This window comes from Bufo gargarizans, chromosome 4, assembly GCF_014858855.1.
Source record: "Bufo gargarizans isolate SCDJY-AF-19 chromosome 4, ASM1485885v1, whole genome shotgun sequence".
Classification (NCBI taxonomy): domain Eukaryota; kingdom Metazoa; phylum Chordata; class Amphibia; order Anura; family Bufonidae; genus Bufo; species Bufo gargarizans.
In genome coordinates this window covers 136,806,476-136,825,496 of record NC_058083.1, presented here as the reverse complement: position 1 = coordinate 136,825,496, position 19,021 = coordinate 136,806,476, and the positions used below count along the sequence as shown (strand labels likewise).

Genomic DNA, 19,021 nt, shown 5'->3' with positions numbered 1-19,021 from the left:
ATTTTTACAACTTCCGACTCCACCCAAAAATGACTCAAACCCCTGTCCAACTGTCTGCATAGCCACATAGCTGTGGTTCACCTGATAAAAACTCAGTTTTTCTTCTGTTGATCTGAAAAAGAGTAGTGTTTTGAAGATCCACATAACACAGATATTGGCCGTGTGCATTCCGCAATTTGCGGACCGCACATGGCCGCAACTATAAAAGAAATGCCTATTCTTGTCCACAATTGCGGACAAAAATAGTGCCCACAGTGTGCTGTCCGCATCTTTTGCGGCCCTATTGAAATTAATGGGTCAGCACCCATTCCGCGAAATTGCGGAACGGATGTGGACTCATTCATACAGCCATAAGAATGAACCCTAATGATAACGTTTTCTAAACGCTTAATGACCAAGCCTTATTTTGCGAATCTGACATGTGTCACTTTATATGGTGTAGGCAGACAGCAGGAATTGTATTGGAGGGAGTGTATATTTCGCTGGGCGAGATATTAAAAGCTGATAATGTTGTTTGGTTCAGGAGTCTAGTTGCTGAACTGTTGGTAAATGGTAAAATCTGGGCCGGCTTTATTGGAGTGGTGAATAGGTGGTAGTGGGACTCACCACTCCCACTCCACTACTGAAAGTGTGGGAGACTCAGTCTGAAGCGTGGTAGGGCAGTGTGGCGGTGACACAGATGCAACAGTCCCGATAACGTAACGTAGGGATTTATTTCAGTTCCAAACGGATTAAAGTAAGAAAAAGAAGAAAATCCAGCTCTCTCCGGTGAAAAAATGAAAAAAACTTTAATCCAGCAAGTTTAAAATCCATACAGGTGTACAAATAGCAGTCAACGCGTTTCAGACCTCAGAGAAATATGGGTCCTTCCTCATGACAAACGTGTTTATGAAATGGGAGCTCCCTCTTAAGTAGCACATACTAACCCCAGGCTGATAGGTATCACCTGGGAGGTGGAGACCCAAGGGGGCGTTCCCATGCACATGACACAGAAGAAAACCCTTTTTAATCAAGGGCAAACACCAGCAAAAAGGAAAAAAAAAAAAAAAGGAAAAGAACCTTACATACAGGTAAATTAAATCACGATGGCTACTTTCACACTTGCGTTCGGAGCGGATCCGTCTGGTATCTGCACAGACGGATCCGCACCTATAATTCAAACGCTTAGATCCGTTCAGAACGGATCCGCCCGCATCACCATGAACAAAAATAAAAAATAAAAAAATATGTTTTCTCTTTTTTCTCCCTTCTCCCCGGCAACGCAAACGGATCCGTCCCGACCCCACACCGAAAGTCAATGGGGGACGGATCCGTCCGAAAACTGAGCCATATAGTATCAAATTCAAACGGATCCGTCCCCACCGACCTCCACTGCAAGTCCGGACGGATCCGCCTGCCTCCGCACAGCCAGGCGGACACCCGAACGCTACAAGCAGCGCTCAGGTGTCCGCCCGCTGAGCGGAGCGGAGGACAGACGGAGCCATAACGATGCACCCTGAGCGGATCCGCATCCACTCAGAATGCATCAGGGCAGTACGGAGCCGTTCGGGGCCGCTTGCGAGAGCCTTTAAACGGAACTCACAAGCGGAGCCCCGAACGCCAGTGTGAAAGCAGCCTAAAACAGTGATAATATATAAAAATACAAATACAAAGAGAGCAAAAATACTAATGGCAAAGAATGTGTGTAAGAAAAAAGACGGCACGATCCCACATTAGTACTGTAAAATGAGATCATGGCGTCTATTCAACCCACAGGGCTGGCGAGATTCTAACTGGAAGATCCAGAAGGCCTCCCTGTTAAGGAGTTTCCTCCTGTGATCTCCCCCCCTAGGCGGCAAAAAAACTCTTTCTATGCCCTTAACCTGTAGGTGGGATACATCACCAGCATGTACCACTGCAAAATGCAGGCTGACCGCAGAGACATTCCGGTCCTTATAATGAGGCACATCGGAAATGTGTCTGCGGATCCGATTTTTTAAAGGAGTGGTGGTGCAGCCCACATACAACAAGGAACACAGTGTACATGTAATAAGATACACCACATGCTTGGTGTTACAATTAATATAGGACTGAATATTATATACCCTTTCGTTGTTCATGGACTTAAACGTTTTCTCAGTGGTCATGTGTTGGCAACAGATGCATTTTTTGTGACCACACTTAAAATTCCCTTTATGCTGTAACCAGATGGCTTGTGGTTTTTTGGACACTGAAAAAAAGCTGGGACTAATGATATTACCCAGGGTGGGTGCTTTCCTGGCTACACATTTAATTCCGTTGGACACAATATCAGACCATTCGTTATCAAAATTGAGTACATTCAGATATTTCTTCATAATTTTACATATGGCAGAGAACTCTTGGCTGTATTGTGTAACGAAATAAGTTGCTTGCTGACAGTGAGTGGAGTTCACTAGTGGTCTGCGTGCCTGGGACTGTTCCGGAAAAATCAATGACTGTCTGTTGATTTGTGAAACCATTTTTTTTAGCATGTTGTATATCCTGCTGTAAATAGTCCCTGCGTAACAGTCTATTAGTAATATTAGAGGCTTCTATCTCAAAAGCTCTCTGATCGGAACAGTTACGACGGGCACGTATAAGTTCCCCCCTAGGAATGCTATGGATAGTATGGGAGGGATGGCATGACTTGGCCAGAAGTATGGTATTACCTGCTAGTTGTTTGCGGTGAGTTAGTGTATTAACTACACTGGTGGAGGGGTCCCCCCTCAGGCACAGATCCAGAAATTGTATCTCAGTTCGGTGAGTATGAAAAACAAATTGTATGTCATCCACCTTGGAATTAAAATATTTCATAAGCTCCGGTATGGACGTCACATCACCAGACCACACCATCAGCAGGTCATCAATGTAACGTCCATACCAGAGTAGGTGGTCCAGGAGTGGGAGGGTGTCGATGAGGAGAAAGTGTCCCTCCCACCACGCCATAAATATATTAGCTATGGAGGGAGAGAACTTAGCCCCCATCGACACCCCCGACACCTGAAGATAAAAATTCTCACCAAACAAAAAATAATTGTGCCTGAGGAGGAAATCCACCACGTGGACAGCATATTCCCTCAAAGTCTGGGTGTAGTCACTGTAGTATTCAAAAAACCACCTCAGCGCAATGATGGCCAAATTGTGGGGAATATTAGTGTATAGGGATGTAATATCTGCTGTTATCCACGGGCGGATCCGTTCTGAACGGATCTAAGCGTTTGAATTATAGGTGCGGATCCGTCTGTGCAGATACCAGACGGATCCGCTCCGAACGCAGGTGTGAAAGTAGCCATCGTGATTTAATTTACCTGTATGTAAGGTTCTTTTCCTTTTTTCCTTTTTGCTGGTGTTTGCCCTTGATTAAAAAGGGTTTTCTTCTGTGTCATGTGCATGGGAACGCCCCCTTGGGTCTCCACCTCCCAGGTGATACCTATCAGCCTGGGGTTAGTATGTGCTACTTAAGAGGGAGCTCCCATTTCATAAACACGTTTGTCATGAGGAAGGACCCATATTTCTCTGAGGTCTGAAACGTGTTGACTGCTATTTGTACACCTGTATGGAATTTAAACTTGCTGGATTAAAGTTTTTCATTTTTTCACCGGAGAGAGCTGGATTTTCTTCTTTTTCTTACTGTATATACCGCATCCAGGAGCGGCATCCGTGCACCTCTGGTGATTTTACTACTGCAGGTGAGAGCTGCCTTACGTTTTCTTCAAACGGATTAAACAACAAAACAGAAACACCAAAAAGCATTCACCTGGCTCGTCTTGTATAGTGACTGAGCTCCCACACTCTAATAACCAATGCTAATAACTTTGAAATACTTTTACTTATCCAAGCCATTCTGAGAATGTTATCTCGTGACACATTGTACTTCATGTTAGTGTAAATTTGCCTCAATATGTTTTACACTTATTATCACAAATATCCAAAATGTACAAAAAAATTGAAAAATTAGCTTTTTGTTACATTTGAATCTCGATGCTTTTAAGACAGATAGTGATACGCCAGGGCTCGGAAGGGAAGGAGAGGCATCTGGATTTTCTAACATGCAATTTGCTGAAATAGTTTTTAAGAGCCATAACTTTTTGTAGGGCTGTGTGGGGGCTCATTTTTTGCAGGACAAGCCATCGATTTTATTGGCACCATTTTGAGGTACTTATGGGTTTATGATCACTTTTTATCTCATTTTTGGGAGGTGACGTGGACAAAAATTTAAATTCTGTCAGTGGTTTTAATTTTTTATGGGGTTCAACCATGTGGTATATATGATAACTTTATTCTGCAGATTGATACCATTATTATTACCTAATCTAGTTTTTTTCTTGTTTTAATCACTTTATTTTCTTTTTGTGTTGCCGTTTCCTTAGAGACATTTTTTTTTTCAGGTAATGGTCTTGTGTGAGGGCTCGATTTTTGCAGGTGATGTTTTCGTTGGTACCATGTTGGGGTACATATGACTTTGATCATTTGATATTATGTTTTTTGGGAGGTAAGGTGACAAAAGGCTGTTTTGGCATAATTTCTATTTTTTTTTTTATTACAGCGTTTACCTGATAGGGTGGATGATGTGATATTTTTATAGAGCCGGTTATTATGGACACAGCAGTACCAAATATGTCTATTTTTTCTATTAGAAATTTTTAAATGACTTGATTAGGGGAAAGGGTGCTTTTTTACACCTGAAACTTAGATATTTTTTTTTATAAAACACATTTTTTTTTAATTTTACAGTTTGTGGCCCCCATAAGGTCATAAAAGCCCTTTGGAGGACATTAATTTTTTTTTCATTGACACGTCTATGTGTCAATGAAGATAGTTGGATAGGGCAGTCAATGGTGACAGATTTCCTTTAAATCTCACATGGAGCGAAGCACTGATTTACATTAGCAGCCATGTACTGTACAGTAAATTATACTTTACAGGATGTTTCTTGTTAACTGCAAAGATAAAATAAAAAACCCAGATGTCGGCAATTTTAGGAACAAGACAAGAGAATGTCAGCACGTTTCAGAAAAACTTGCATTTGTGAAAATGAAGCATACATTAGGAGCTATCCATCATTTACAGGACTGATCGATAATTGCTATCACACTTCATTAAACTGATTCTTATGATTGATATGATGCCATTCTGAGAACATAATCGGGACCTAGAAATGGAACTCATAACATTTTATTATGTTATCACTATACAATTTGCATTATATATGGAGGATTGCTCTGCTTCTGATGAAAAAAAAATACATTTATGCTGAAACCCTTCTGGACAGGGCCTACACGGATTTCACAGGGCACCATAGCAAAACTTAGTATGAGCCTCTCTGCCCCACCCAGCTTCCGAGTATGCGTGTGTCAGACACTCCCAGGCACCGCAGAATGCAGATTCTGGGGGGAAAAAAATATAATTCTGGGAACAGAGTATGCAAATAAGCTCTTAACAAGCTTAGCCTTTAATGCCCCCAGATGTAAGGCAGATATCCTATAACTCAATGTTCAACCATTTAAATAGGCCTCGAGATATGACTCAGATATTAAATAAGCCAGCACCTCATCTGCAGACAGCTGTTTCGGGGTGATTGCTCCTCATCAGTGCAGAGCAGAGAGTGCTGGCTTAACTGGGTGAGAGGCCTAAGTCATGATTTGGGGGGTACTATCTCTTCTTGGGGAGAGAGCGCCTTAATCGCGTGAGGAGACTTATAGGTCATACATGCTCCTCTGGAATTCTGGGAAGAAAGGGATGAAAATGAGCTCTTAACAACTCTGCCTCTAGCCTTGAAAATTACATGTAAACCCAGCTTTAGGCCTCATGCACACATCTGTGTCTGTATTTCGGTCCACAAAAAAAAGCATCTGCAAAATACAAATTTTGTTTTTCTCACTTCCATCAATAGAAAGGGCTATTCTCATCCACAGATACGGACAAGAATAGGACATGTGCTGGGATCTGGGGCTCAGGCGCACAATTCTACCAAAGTGGATGTGTACATGGCCCCATAGTAATCAAAGGGTCACTGGTGTCCAAGAAAAAACAGATAACACACTGAAGAAATATATGGCCGTGTGCATGAGCCCTTAGGTCAAATTCATAGGAATCAAATGAACCTATTAAAATCAGTAATAAGCTGTGTTAAGATTTGGTTCCCAAGAGCTTCTCTCAGGGACCATGGTTGTGGGTGGGTGTATGGACAATATACTGTATTTCCACAACTCTATAAAGGCAGTTTTTTTTTTATGGAGTTTGTGGAGCCATGAATGGATCATTAACTGAGGACACATTAAAGGGGTTGTCTCACTTCTGCTACCAATGTATTGTGACTGTCCATATTGCCGCCTTTGCTGGCTTGATTCATTTTTCCATCTCATTATAAACTGCTTGTTTCTAGGATTTATGACCACCCTGCTTTGGACGTGTTTTCACACTGTAGGAAAAGGCACCGGCTTCTCAGGTGGTCAGGACCGCAAGAGTGCAAACTTTTTTCTATGGTATAGAAGCTTGACCAACGCTCCTGGATTGCAGGGTGGTCGTAACCCCTGGAAGCTAGCAGTGTATAATGTGATGAAAAAAATGATCACAACAGCAAAAGGAGGCAATATAGACAATCACCACACATTAGTAAGTGCCTTATATTAACTTTGTCTACATGAGAAATGCCATTTGCTGAAGTGAGACAAACCCTTTAAAGGAAAGTGTCCTCCTCTTTTTAAATCTACTCCTGGCTTTGGCTTCAAAAACTGCATAAAAACCTGAATGTGGAAACCCAGTCTGAAGATGTATCTAGCTTTGTAGGTGTCCAGCATGTCAAATAATCACTCTTCCAATTCATATCTGACTATCAGCACAACCATCCCACAACCTACATGGTAGGGTGGTGAACTGGCAATCAAGTTGTAGAATGTAAACTACCGGTGGTCTCTCCGTAGGGTTAGTGTTAAAATATTGTAGCACTTCTACCTGGAGTACATGATTGATATCATGGAGAATTGTACTCTTTCTAAATGCTGTATTTTCAGAAGAACTGTACTATTTTCAAACGCTGTATTTTCAAAAATACTGTACTCTCTTCAAATGTTAAACTTTATTTTAATAAAAATTATATTTGATAACAAAAAAAAAAAAAAAGAATGTAAACTACGTGGAATCTGGGGGGAAGCAATGGTCACTGGAATAGAATGCTAGCTCATTCTATCTATTTCCTACCTCACAATTACAGGTGGATTTTTAGGCTGGGTTTAAATGCTGGCATGGCATGAATAAAAGACCCAGTGCTTCTCGTTTAAGAAAAGACTGATATCGTATATTTAGACTTAGGAAATTGCTGTGCAGCAGACTATTACAGTACACTGCTATGGATCACTGAGAACTAAATTGCATTGGACATTTTGTCTTGTACCACTGCTTATGTTTACAGACGCTTACAAATTATCCTTCAGCACTGAGCTCTTTAACAAAAAGCTTTTACTTTTCACAACATTTGAAAGTTTCTAGACAAATATAGTTATTTCCACAAGAGAGAAAAAGCTCATTTGCAATGGGATATTGAACATGCACTTGGCTTAGCAATCAGGAGACGATCACACATTCCTGAGACGATAATTACCTGGATCTGTCGCAGACATCAACGAGCCAAAAAACAAACAGTCAGTAAAGTGAAAATCGCCAGCTTGAATTTGTCCCAGCTGTACCATGGCCTTAACAAAGCCATACATTATCAACCTGTTCAAGAGAGAGAAAAATCACACTCTTTCATCTGGTCGGAGGAAAACAATGGCGTAAAACATACAAGTATAAATCTTATAATAAATTAGGTGTCTACAGAAGATGACATTTCACAATGAAGGGGTCATTTTTGGACCAAACCAGTATTCACTAAACAACAACAAGAAAGTAACGGTATTACAGAAAGATTTTCACTTCGGTCAATAGATTTTTGAAAACCTGGTTAGAGGCTAAGCAAAAGGTCATATAGCTTACAGGTGCACCTCAATAAATATAAATCGAAAAGTTAATTTATTTCAATGATTCAGTTCAAAAAGTGAAACTCATACATTATATAGATTCATTACACAAGGAGTGATCTATTTCAATCTTTGATTTCTTTTGAAGTTGAGTTGAAGTTGATGATTATGGCTTACAGCTAATGAAAACCCAAACGTCAGTATCTCAGAAAATTTGAATATCCTGAAAAAGTTCAATCTTGTAGACTAATGGTGTCACACTCTAATCAGCTAATCAAAAGAAAACCCCAGCAAAGGTTTCCTAAGCCTTTAAATGGTCCCTCAGTCTGGAAGACTGCTGACAGTTGTCCAGAGGACAGTCACTGACACTATCCACAACGTGAGTAAGCCACAAAAGGTCATAGCTAAAGAAGCTGGCTGTATCTAAAGAAATGCATATCAATGGAAAGTTTAGTGGAAGAAAAAAAGTGTGCACAAGCACAATATATGAGTTTCACTTTTTGGATTGAATTACTTAAAGGGAGTCTGTCACCACAATTTGCCCTTAGACCACTTACATAGCACTATAGCATAACTATAGATCAGTCAAACAGTACCTTTGTCTTTTTGTTTGGATGTTCACCAGGGGCAAAAACTGAGTTTTATTCATATGTAAATGGGGGCTCGCAAGTGCCCAGGGGCGGCGTTTGGGCTGTAAGGGCTGTTTGGGCTGCTCTTCCTTCTTCTCACATAACCCCTCCCCAGCCTGTTGCTTGGCCCGCCCTGTAAGCCTCTTTCGTCATTCAGTGTACTGGCCGATATCCAGCCGCGCATGCGCACTGTGATGACCATTGTGGGCAGCAGCATCATTCCATGCAGTGTGCATGCGCGGGCAAGATATCGGCCAGTACACTGGATGACGTAAGAGGCTTACAGGACGGGCCAAGCAACAGGCTGGGGAGGGGTTATGTGAGAAGGAGGAAGAGCAGCCTGGGCACTTACAGCCCAAACGCCGCCCCTGGGCACTTGCAAGCCCTCATTTACATATGAAAAAAACTCAGTTTTTGCCCCTGGTGAACATCCAAACAAAAAGACAAAGGTACTGTTTGACTGATCTATAGTTATTCTATAGTGCTATGTAAGTGGTCTATAAGGGCAAATTGTGGTGACAGACTCCCTATAAATAAACGAACTTTTCAATGATGTATTGTATATGGTCATACATTGAGGGACTAAGTTTAAAGGGGTTGTCTCACTTCAGCAAATGGGTGGCATTTATCATGTAGAGATAGTTAATACAAACCAATGTATTAATACAAAGTTAATGTATTAATACAAGCTAATGTATTAATATCCACACTGCTTCCTTTGTCGGCTTAACTCATTTTATCATTGCATTATACGTTTCTCAATTTCATGGTTACGGCCACCCTACAATCAATCAGCGGTGGTCATGCTTGCATACTATAGGAAAAAGTACCAGCCTATGCGGACTCCCAGGGTCCTATAGTGTGCAAGCACGGCCACTGCTAGATTACAGTGTGGTCTTAACCATGGATACGAGCAGTGTATAATGCAATGATAAAATGAGTCCAGCCAGTAAAGGAAGCAATATGGACAATCACAATACATTAGTAAGTGCCTTGTATTAACTTTCTCTACATAATAAATATAACTTCCTGAAGTGAGACAACCCATTTAAATGGTTGCACTAATATTTTTTTTTCTGTATAAAGGTTCCTTTTAGCATTTTTGAGGAGTATTTTCAGTAAAGGAGTAAAAAAAGAAGACGTTCGGTGGTTGTTCTTTTTTTTTTTTTTCTGGCCATAACTTTATTTTTTGGGTCTATGACAGTTTGTTTTTTGGAGGGGTTAATTGTACTTTTTAGTGATAACTTCTCTGGGTATATATAACTTTTGTTATCTTCTTTTCGTTGGTAATGGGAAAAAAGCAGTCACTGTTGATTGCACTTTAATTTTACAATGTTCACAGTGTAACATAAAAAGCATGTTACTTTTATTTTATGGGTCAGTTTTATGTTTTTTACTACTTTTGCACAATAATAGCTTGTCTTGTCATGTTACCACATTTCAAGAGCCTGGACTTACATTTATTATTTTGGGGGACAGGGGTCTAGAGTAAAAAAAACTATTCCGTATTTTTTGCGTTTTTTAAACATTGTTCATAGGGCAGCTTAAAAAACATGTCTTTATTGTACAGGCTGTGGCAAGCACTGTGTTATATGTATGTTTTTTTAACAGTTTTACAAAATAAAACTGTGTTTTATGGAAAAAATAGTTTAATAACTAGTTATTGTATTGTTTTAGTCCCACTAGGGGACATGTCTTTTATAATGTACATCAATGCACTATGGCCTATGACAGTACCAGTGACAGTCAGTCTATAAGTCTATTACCCATACAGTCATGTTAAGCCCAAGCATTATTGATTGCAATATCTACGGAGTGAAATGACCAACATCGGAGTTAACTCAGCTGCTGACCGTTACAGAGGTTCAGTCAATGCTGGGTTCCCACGGTGGGCAGAAGCGATGTCACAGGGCAGCCTGTTATGCCTATTCAGTTCCTGCCACCCGCACCAGGATTAATGATATGGGTGGCAGGCCCTGAACACACCACACCGACTATGCAAACACAGCGCTCCAGGCCAAGGAAAGTGTCATTCGTAGAAATACGTATGAGACTTTTTGTAAATTGCCTGTACAGGCGTCTATGACTCTTGTATAGGTGTTATTGCGACCACTGGTCTTTAGATATTATTTTTAAGCCAATTAACCTAAGTCATTCAGATGTTGCATTTTGATAGATTTGAATCAGAGTACCCCAATGCTGCATGGCAACAGTGCCCCCAACTACTGAGCCAACATGTTGCCCATATTTACTATGTGGTGGCTAAAGCCAGTGAAATGTTTGCCTGGCTGTGGCTTCTCCTCCCTGCAAAATCAGAGGGATTTTGGGGGGAAGGAGGCTCCAAAATGAAAGGAGATATTTCCGATGAAAAAAACACCTTGCATGAAATCAAAACACGTTCAAGACTTGCTGCAGGAACCATAAAACCTGCTTTACATAATGAGATGCACGCATGTTCGATAAAATATCTTCCTGCAACGATAGATCCTTTATTGTTCTATGGAAAATGCAGGGATCAGCAAGTAATAACACGCTGAAATACTTTTTGGAATTTGGGCACTTCTGGTCAATGTAAACCATGGGGGAGGGATTTATTATTGCCCCCACTACAGTTTTCTGATGTAAAACAAGTCACAAACATTGTGGGGTCATTTATTAAGATCAGCAGTTTAGACGCTGGTCTTAATAACCCCTTGCGCTGGTGGCGCCGGCCTCTACATAATTTCGGCGCATCCACAGCCATCTTCCTAGCTTGCTTAAATTTAGACCATTTTCTACTCCTAAAACAGGCAGAGAAAATGATAAATGAGATGGGCCTGCCGGTCTGTCCCCTACACACACCCTTTTTTAGACCTGGCGCGAGTGGGGAAAAGTCACAGATTGCGGCCTCCTGTAATGCCATTGCCAGCCCCTCCTTCTTCATTGACAGGGCCAGGTCCTGTAATGCCATTGCCAGCCCCTCCTTCTCCATTGACAGGGCCAGGTCAGATAATTACACAGTAACCAGGCCTTGTCAATCAAGAAGGAGAGGGAGGGGCTGACAGAGGAAGCATCAAGCGTCCACAGAGTGTCTTGGACCCGCCCTCAGTGCACTTAACTGTCATTTGCATATGGAGTAAGAGTACTTTATCTCCAGAATGGAGCAACAGATCACTAAGTGAAAAGTATCATTGCATTTAGCTGAGCTAGAAAGCCTCCATTTAATAATTTTACACAATTAACTTGATTCTTTTCACATTTTTATGCATGTTCCTCCCATATGTAGACCTATATTGCTGGCCATTCTGGCCATTCTAGAAACATGCAAATACTGTATGTATGTGTAAAGAAAATGTGTTGTAAAAAAAACCTGGACAAATAATTTATCTGCTTCACCTCCGCAAGGTTATGACCATAAACTAGCTTCAGGAGGTGTTATCTGAAAGGCATTTCACACTAAATGTATTCACAGCCTGCGCTGTAAATGATATTCACTGTAACAATTGATTGGAATTTAGTAAAAACGTGCACTCACCCTATAATATCATTCAGTGTATTATTCCATGAAATTCAACACATTGATTCTGTAGGTTCAGTTAGCCCTTTGCATATTAAAGAATCTTGTCTGATCCTTCTTTGCAACCAGCAGAACCTTTAGGATCTAGTCTCAAAGGGGTATTACTGTCAGCGAATAAAGGTTATTATGTGACTTATGTCAAGTTATAACAATCTTCCAACATCATTTCTGTGTTCAAGCTCTCTTCTTGCCGTAATTTTATAGGAACCTTCACTGTTTACTTCCAGTGGATAAAAGTTAGGTCTAAACATGTGATGGACACACATTTCATGAAAAGCTCAGCAAAAGAAAAATATATATATTTAACGGCATCATGTATAATATTTTAAAGAGGTTGTCTTTACACTTACAATTTATTTAAAAACTGCAAATAACTTGGCAAATACGGTAACTGAGCCAAACGGAGCCCTATAGACTATAATGGGGTCCTTTAGGTTTCCGCTCAAAGGAAGATTTTGCCTCCCCTTCAAAAATTTTCCTCTGAGCAGAAACCTAATGGACCCCATTATAGTCTATGGGGTCCGAAGGCTCCGTTCAGCTCAGTTAAGTGCCGAGTTCATCCTTTCCATTCTCTCCTGCTCCTATAACGGAGCAGAAGAAGGGACAGACTGAAAGCTGATGTGAACTCATCCTCGACAGTTTCAGTACTTTTTGTCCCTTATAATGCTGCAAGTGACTGCTTGTTATAGTGGCGGACTGTGCCCCCCCCCCTCCCCAACACTCTGCTCCCCGGCACTACTCTGCTCACCTGTTCCCCACAGGTCAGATTTGCTGACATCTCTCCCCTCCTTCCCTCAGGATCCGTCACCGAAATAGCTCCACTTCTTCCCACAGGCTGTGGCCTGCTTTTGGCTGGCTTTCCTCTAATTCATGCAGGCCACCTCTTAAAGTGCCACTGCACACCCTAATCTTCACTCCTTGGGTTATTTAAGGCACCTTCCCCTGTGGTCCTGAGCAATACATTCTAGTTCACTAGTGTCCTGCAATGGTGTGCTGTTTCTATGATCATCTGCTCATGTACCGACTTCTGCATGTTTTCAGAATCAGATCCTTTGCTGCCTGACCTGACCTCTACCTGATGTCTGTTCTGATCCCGAGCTGCCTGTCCTATCCTCGCGCTGTTTATCAGATTGCACAAACTCTGCCTACCCAGATCACAATCTCAGGCCCTGACACACAGAAGGTATTGGCCTGTCCCTGACTACTATATATAAAAGTAAATAAATACAACACCCACCGAAAAAGGAGTCTAGAAACTCTAGATACACGTCTCCGGAGCCATATCCAAATACTCCTCCGAATGGATATGTAGAAAAAGAGGCAGCATCCAATAATTTGAAGAAGATGGTGCTTTAATCCAAGAAAAATGAAGTACAAGCAACCCCATAGGTTGCTTGTACTTCATTTCTCTTGGATTAAAGCACCATTTTCTTCAAATTGTCGGTCCCTAACTACGATTTTGCCTGACCTTTTCAGTGATCTGCACTGGTGTCTCTTGACCCCCTTGGGCCAGCTATCACTTGAACAGAGATCCCTCCAAGAGATAGCAGCTTGGTGATCCACATGCGCTTTGTAACACTGCTGCAGCCAATCATTGACTAAGGGTGATGGCCATAATTAGAGATAAGCGAATTGAATCCCACAAAGTGGAATTCGATCCGAATTTCAGGATAAATTCGATTCGCCTTAAAGCCGAATCGATTTAACCTTAAATAGTATAAAAATAAAAAATAAACATTTTTACCTCCATTTGCTATCGATGGGCCAGGGGCCGCCAGCCGCCACCTTGATTGAAGATCTTGCGTTGTGAAGTATGACGTCAGCATGTCGGCCGACATGATTTTTACAATCAGATGCCGCGATCATGTATGAACGCGGCATCTGAGGGGTACAATGACGGGGGGCAGCGCAATCGCATCTCCCTGTCATTGCACCCACTACTTACAAAAAAAATTGTCACAAAGCAATTTTTTTTTTTTATAACAGTCGGCAAATCAGCCGAATCGAAATTCGCTGATCTCTAGCCATAATGTCAAACATTTGAGTACATCTGATTTCATCCCACCTTTGACTAGATTTTCCCTTAGTCACCCCTCTTCAGTCTTTCTCAAACTTTTTTCTAACGTGCCCCCTTAAAGTTAGGCCTCATGCACGCAGATTTTTTTTTGCGGTCCGCAAAAATGGTTTCCGTTGTTCCGTGATCCGTGTCCGTTTTTTCTTCAGTGGGTCTTCCTTGATTTTTGGAGGATCCACGGACATGAAAAATGAAAAAAAAAATCTAAGTCAAGTTTGCCTTTGAAATGATAGGAAAAAACAGACACGGATCACGGACACGGACGCGGATGACAATCTTGTGTGCATCCGTGATTTTTCACGGACCCATTGACTTGAATGGGTCCGTGAACCGTTGTCCGTGAAAAAAATAGGACAGATCCTATTTTTTTCACGGACTGGAAACACGGATCATGGACGCAGATGCCAAACGGTGCATTTTCCGATTTTTCCACGGACCCATTGAAAGTCAATGGGTCCGTGGAAAAAAAAACGGAAAACGGAACAACGGCCGCGGATGCACACAACGGTCGTGTGCATGAGGCCTTATCAAGAACTAAGTGACAGATACACGGGAGAGTGACTGCAGGCTCTTATAACATCAGAGGATAAGCCCCAAGACATATGGCTTCCCTCACCCACAAAAATGAAGAACAATTTAAACCAGTGTAGTAAGTGCAGTGAACTGCAGTGGTTAAGGGGGTTCGCCACCATACACATAAAAAAATAAAAATGGCCCCAGATAATAACTAAAGCCACGAGGTATTAGTATAACGAGAGGCATACTGTGTAGGTATAATTTTTCTAATGTGTTCAGCATAGTATGCTCCCATAGACGAGAGGCTGTGTGGGCGGAGCAGCTGCAAAGTGGAAGTAAAAATCCCAGCATGCATCACAGCAAGCATCTTCACAGGAGTGGTCACATGACATCCCTGGCCAACTGTGATACCGTAGTAACAGCAGCACCTCAGGTGTCATTTCATCGCAGATAGAGAAGTGATTTTGACGTCCAGGATATGGTCAAAAGGACATTAGTCTGGTTTATACATTACCAATATATATCGGCTGATAATATCAGGAGCAATATCATCTGAACTATTATCCTGATATATGCCTCATACATACTGGACTACCAAACTGGCAACCACATAAGTGACTTTTTCACTTAAATTTTTTTTTACTGTTTCTATTTTTATCCTTATTTTTAGTTTTTACCCTTATTTTTATTTTTTATTTTTTAAGTTGATCAACTACAGCAAACAATGCTTATGTGCTATATTGTCTCTAGATATAGTGGATGTCTGATAGCATTAACCCTAATGTTTCAGGGAGATTAGTCACACATCTACATATTTGTATGTGCACTTTATGTTTATAATAAAGCTGTATATATTACTATACCAGTCGACTATTGATTATACATACAGTGCCAGATAGCGGAGTGCCCCAACCAATCCTTTATCTTTACATATATACGGTATATATACACACACACATATATACATCTCCTCCTCCATGACTGGAACATAGTTCTCCATGGCTTCCCTGGAGAAGGCTTGTACGATGACCTTCGTCATGTGCTTGTGCTGGCTGTCATGCAGATTGGAGAGGCAGTCGGCCCCCAGGATGGTACGGACTGATTCTGGCCAGTGCATGGACACCAGCTTGTGCTTCCCCAGGAGGATCTGCAGCACGTTTTCAGCGCCCATGATGCACACGGTCTCGGTTCTAAACAGATGCGTCTTGTAGATGTGTCCGTACTTTCTGCGCTTCACTTGCAGGATTTTACGTCTCTGTAGCACCATGATATGGAGGGGAGCCACAACCATGGAGCTTTATACCCTGGTCACCAGTGCCTGTGATGCCAGTCCTGCTGCTGCTCACTGCAGTCAAGCTGTGGAAGCTGTACTGTTACAGCTGCAGAGACCCCGGATTCCAGTACCCGCTGCCCCCAGGCACTACGGGGCTGCCTTTCTTTGGAGAAACCTTGCAGATGGTGCTACAGAGACGTAAATTACTGCAACTGAAGCTCAGAAAGCACGGACACATCTACAAGACGCATCTGTTTGGAACCCGGACCGTGCGCATCATGGGGCGCTGAAAACGTGCGGCAGATCCTCCTGAGGGAGCACAAGCTGGTGTCCGAACACTGGCCAGAATCAGTCCGAACCATCCTGGGGGCCGACTGCCTCTCCAATCTGCATGACAGCAAGCACAGGCACATGAAGAAACACATACAGTCATGTGAAAAAATTAGGACACCCTTTGAAAGCATGTGGTTTTTTGTAACATTTTTAATAAAAGGTTATTTCATCTCCGTTTCAACAATACAGAGAGATTAAAGTAATCCGACTAAACAAAGAAAACTGAAGAAAAGTCTTTTCAAGATCTTCTGTAAATGTCATTCTACAAAAATGCCTATTCTAACTGAGGAAAAAGATAGGACACCCTTGCCCCTAATAGCGAGTGTTACCTCCTTTGGCTGAAATAACTGCAGTGAGACGGTTCTTGTAGCCATCTACCAGTCTTCGACATCGGTCTGAGGAAATTTTACCCCACTCCTCAATGCAGAACTTTTTCAGCTGTGAGATGTTTGAGGGGTTTCTTGCACGTACAGCCCTTTTCAAGTCACCCCACAGCATCTCAATGGGATTCAAATCTGGACTTTGACTTGGCCATTCCAGGACTCTCCATTTCTTCTTTTTCAGCCAATCTTTGGTTGATTTACTAGTATGTTTTGGGTCATTGTCATGTTGCATGGTCCAGTTCCGCTTCAGCTTTAATTTTCTAACTGATGGTCTCACATGTTCTTCAAGCACCTTCTGATACACAGTAGAATTCATCGTGGATTCTATGATGGTGAGCTGACCAGGTCCTGCTGCAGCAAAGCAGCCCCAAACCATGACACTTCCACCTCCATGCTTCACAGTTGGTATGAGGTTCTTTTCTTGGAATGCTGTGTTTGGTTTACGCCAAACATGTCCTCTGCTGTTGTGTCCAAATAATTCAATTTTGGACTCATCTGTCCAAAGAACATTATTCCAGAAGTCCTGGTCTTTGTCAACTTTATCTCTGGCAAATGTCAGTCTGGCCTCGATGTTTCTCTTGGAAAGCAAAGGTTTCCTCCTTGCACACCTCCCATGCAAGTTAAACTTGTACAGTCTCTTTCTGATTGTAGAGGCATGTACTTCTACATCAACAGTAGCCAGAGCCTGCTGTAGTTCTCGAGATGACACTTTAGGGTTTTTGGAGACCTCTTTTAGCATCTTGCGGTCTGCTCTTGGGGTGAACTTGCTGGGGCGACCAGTCCTGGGCATGTTGGCAGTTGTTTTGAAAGCCCTCCACTTGTAGACTATCTTCCGGACAGTGGAATGGCTGATTTCAAAATCTTTTGAGATCTTTTTAAATCCCTTCCCAGACTCATAGGCTGCTACAATCTTTTTTCTGAAGTCCTCTGACAGCTCTTTTGCTCTCACCATGGTGCTCACTCTCACTTCAACAGTCAGGAGCACACCAAACTAAGGTTTAAATAGGGCAAGCCTCATTCAACATGCAGAGTAACGATCTACTAATTATGTGCACCTGGTGTGATATACCTGTGTGAGATCTGAGCCAATTTAAGAGGGAATACATGTGAGGGTGTCCTATCTTTTTCCTCAGTTAGAATAGGCATTTTTGTAGAATGACATTTACAGAAGATCTTGAAAAGACTTTTCTTCAGTTTTCTTTGTTTAGTTGGATTACTTTAATCTCTCTGTATTGTTGAAACAGAGATGAAATAACCTTTTTTTTAAAAAATGTTACAAAAAACCACATGCTTTCAAAGGGTGTCCTAATTTTTTCACATGACTGTATATACATGTTGCGTGCAGCCATAGACGGATTTGGCTGCAGGGCAGAGCGGGATCAGGGGGCAAGGCTTCAGATAATACACAGCATCATCAGAGCAATGTCCATGCTGCTTGTACACTGAACTGAGTTCTACACTGTGTAGAGTCGCTGCTTAAAAAGACACTGATACAGCAGTATAAAGAAATGTGCACTTCTACTGTGTTGCTGCTGCAGACAGAGCTGTGTTAGGGTCTATTCACACGTCCGCAAAATGGGTCCGCATTCGTTCCGCAATTTTCCGGAACTGGTACGGACCTATTCATTTTCAATGGGGCCACAAAATATGCGGACAGCACACTGTGTGCTGTCCGCATCCGCGGCCCCCCAAAAAAATAGAACATGTCTTATTCTTGTCTGCAGACACGGACAAGAAAATATATTTCTATTATAGTGCTGGCCATGTGCGGTCCACAAAATGCAGAACGCACATGGCCAGTATCCGTGTTTTTCAGGTCAGCAATTTGCAGACTGCAAAACATTTGCGGACATGTGAATTGACCCTTAGGCAGAGGAGTTTAACAAAGTACCGTAATGTTTGCTGCTCATAGTTAGGTCCGGGGCAGTATACTTATAATCTGGCATACAGGCCACAAATTGAAATGCCTAGTGATGCCCCTGCAGCAGGACCAGACTACACAGAATTTGTCTGTAGTCTGTTGCCATAGCGATACATAGGTCACTTTAAACCCGGCATGCTCAACCTGCGGCCCTTCAGCTGCTGCAAAACTACAACTCCCAGAATGCCCGAACAGCCTACAGCAGGGCATTGTGGGAGTTGTAGTTTCACAACAGCTGGTTGAGCATGCCTGCAAGTTTAAACAAAGACTACTATACAAGCAAAGCTTCTTCATTTTTATTTTTCATACACTGGAGTTACCCTTTAAGTTAGGTCCACTACATACGTTTCAAAATGCAGTGAACTTTCCATCCATTCA

The 19,021-nt window shown here is 41.9% G+C and overlaps 1 protein-coding gene across 1 annotated transcript in view; it reads right to left on the bottom strand.

Annotated features, from left to right (window-relative positions):
- Positions 1–19,021, bottom strand: part of SLC9A9 (solute carrier family 9 member A9) — an 804,798-nt gene that overhangs the window by 652,531 nt on the left and 133,246 nt on the right. The window contains exon 5 of the mRNA XM_044291747.1: positions 7,601–7,716. Within this exon, the coding sequence (XP_044147682.1) occupies positions 7,601–7,716 (116 nt within the window). The remainder of the gene's footprint in view (positions 1–7,600; positions 7,717–19,021) is intronic.